Source organism: Antrostomus carolinensis, unplaced genomic scaffold, assembly GCF_000700745.2.
Source record: "Antrostomus carolinensis isolate BGI_N321 unplaced genomic scaffold, ASM70074v2 scaffold43502, whole genome shotgun sequence".
Taxonomy (NCBI): Eukaryota; Metazoa; Chordata; class Aves; order Caprimulgiformes; family Caprimulgidae; genus Antrostomus; species Antrostomus carolinensis.
In genome coordinates, this window is record NW_010299753.1 from 1923 (window position 1) to 4513 (window position 2591).

The following is a 2591-nucleotide window of genomic DNA, read 5'->3' on the forward strand; positions in this document are numbered from 1 at the left end:
GCATGGAGAAAGTCCATGGTGTCTCCACCAGGACAGCAAATCTGACACCTCATATTAAATGTTGGGGAGAAGGATGACTTGGTGGTTGAGTTGTTGTGACAAGGTGGAGGAGATGGGATGAAAACAGAGATGAAAGCTGCAAGTGGAAGGTTACAAACAGCCATGACCTCACATCTGCCTTCTAACCCCAACTGTAGGTGCAGAAGTTCCCCCACGTCACACAAGATAAGAAACCAGCGTCTTCTCACCACCGCAATTTTTTCCATACCTGGACAGGAATAAGTGGCTCCTTGTCATCGATGTCAATCAGGACGTCATCCCTGGGCGTGAGGCTCACATCATCTGCAATCAGAGCAAGCACGAGCATGATGAGGACATCCAGCTCTTAGAAACCCTGAGACACCCTGGGATCAACCTCCAGGAATGATCTCAACCTTGCCCAGAACCTTCACACCAGCCAAAGCTCATGTCCGTGCAGGTTGAATAGCTTGGTGTCTGGCCAAGGGACAACTCATCTCACCAACCTACCTCAGAACTAAACTCCTCCTTGTCACCTCCTGGGCTTTTGGTATCAGACCTACATCTGGGGTGAGCTCAAAGCAACACATCCAGTGACCTACAGCTCCTTCTGGAGATGGGTGTGTAGCCAGCATGGTCAAGGGCATGGTCAAGGGCATGGTCAAGGACAAGAGGAAATGGCCTCAAGATGCACCAGGAGAGGTTTAGATTGGATCTGAGGAAAAATTTCTTCGCTAAAAGGGTTGTCAAGTATTGGAAGGGGTTGCCCAGGGAGGTGGTGGAGTCCCCATCCCTGGAGGGATTTGAAAGATGGGTAGATGTGGTGCTGAGGGACATGGTTTCATGGTGGACTCGGCCATCTTAGGTTTATGGTTGGATTCCATGATATTAAAGAACTTTTCCAACCTAATTGATTCTATGGTCCTCATGGTAACACGTACCTGAGTGCTCCTGGGGACCATCTGTCTCTTCTCGGTAGGGATCACAGTAGAAGTCCTCCAAGGAGCGGATGGTGCACTGTCCCACCACGGGCCTTCGGCCAAACGGCCTGTTGTCGATGATCTTGACGATGATGGGGGGGCTGTACAGGCTCTCCTTGGGTAAACGCTGTGGGCAGAGGGGAGAGACCACGTAACTATGGGGGTCAGCTCCTCTGCACCTCCCCAAAGTGAACCCAGGCTGAGCAGCACAGAATTAGCTCCACCATAGGACACATCTTCTATGGGACCTCTGGAGGTCCTTCCCCACCAGCTTTTCTATGACCTCCATCACTGCAGGGTGGGGATCAGGTCCTCACCACTTCCATGAAGAGCACGCAGACATCAAAGTTGGGGTTCTTCTTGACGTTCTTGATTACACAGGATTGCACAAGCTGACCTCCACATTCCACCAGCAGACTGGGTGAGGTGACACTGGCCAGTTGGTAACTCTTGAGGTTCCTCAGGCCCCAAGCAAGGATCTGAAGGGTGCGGGAAAGAGACAGCAAAGACTGAGCCAAAGGTCTATCTCCAGGTCTCTCTCAGCAATGGAGGTAAACCTGAAGGTTGGCCCACCATGAAGGAGAGCTGAATCAACTATGTAGAACAGCTGGTGTTGGGAGAAACCAGATGGTACAACAAGTATTTCTCCATTTGCACTAATACACCAGGTCCACAACTGCTTATGTATCAATGGAGCTTCTCTGATTTGAGCAAATATCCCAGTATGAGGCAGATTGTCCTTCTACAAACCAAGTGTGGTCCAGGGCTGTGCTCTGCCCGAGGACTTGACTACATGGTGGGACAAGTTTTCCCAACAAGACAACATTCTTTGTCTGATGACCCATGGGTAGAATCAGCTCCCAGCACTGGTAGGACTCTGTGTCCCCAGATCCTGGCTTGGATTCCATTTCTAGGTCTCATCCCCACCATGAAGGAGACACATTGAAGGAGGTTGTCCTCCAGTGAGAGGTCAACCTGCCTCATGTGCTCCCCATCACTCACCTCAATGGCCGTGCGCTGCAGAACTGGTTTGATTCCTTGAGGGACCATGTAAATGTTGGGCTCCCTCTGGGGTGGGGGGTATGGCAGGTCAGAGTCTGCAGACTGTGTGGGAGCAGAGATGTGGAGGACACATCAGTTCATGCCATGGTGGAACACCAACCCCATCACCCTCCCCACGCTGCATCCCACCAAGTCTCCTTCTCTCTGCCAAACCCATCTCCCCCCAGAAGTCCAGGACACCTGGAGAGGGGGAGATGAGGGTTGAAGGGATGAATGTACTTGCAGATTGTTTCTCTCCCTTAAATCTGACCCTGGAAAAGGTCAAATATCTACTGCTGTGAGACATCCCTGAGGCTTTGCAAGGGCACTAAGAAGGAGCTACCCTCCATCAAGGTGCAACCTCCTTTAGAATCATGGGATGGTTTGGGTTGAAAGGAACCTTTCAAAGTCATCTCGTCCAACACCCTTGCAGTGAGCAGGGACATCTTCAACCAGATCAGGTTGCTCAGATCCCCATCCAACCTGACCTTGATTCATAGAATCACAGAATGGTTTGGGTTGGAAGGGACCTTCAAGCTCATCCAGTTCCAA

General features: G+C 51.1%; 1 protein-coding gene across 1 annotated transcript in view; it reads right to left on the minus strand.

The window, feature by feature from the left end:
• Positions 1 to 268: 268 nt before the first annotated feature.
• The window catches only part of LOC104521018 (dysferlin-like), a gene marked incomplete at both ends in the record, with an annotated part of 10868 nt that continues 8545 nt past the window's right edge, over positions 269 to 2591 (minus strand). Inside the window, 4 exons of the mRNA XM_029083729.1 lie at positions 269 to 342; positions 960 to 1125; positions 1316 to 1477; positions 2001 to 2102. Of these exons, the coding sequence (XP_028939562.1) occupies positions 269 to 342; positions 960 to 1125; positions 1316 to 1477; positions 2001 to 2102 (504 nt within the window). The remainder of the gene's footprint in view (positions 343 to 959; positions 1126 to 1315; positions 1478 to 2000; positions 2103 to 2591) is intronic.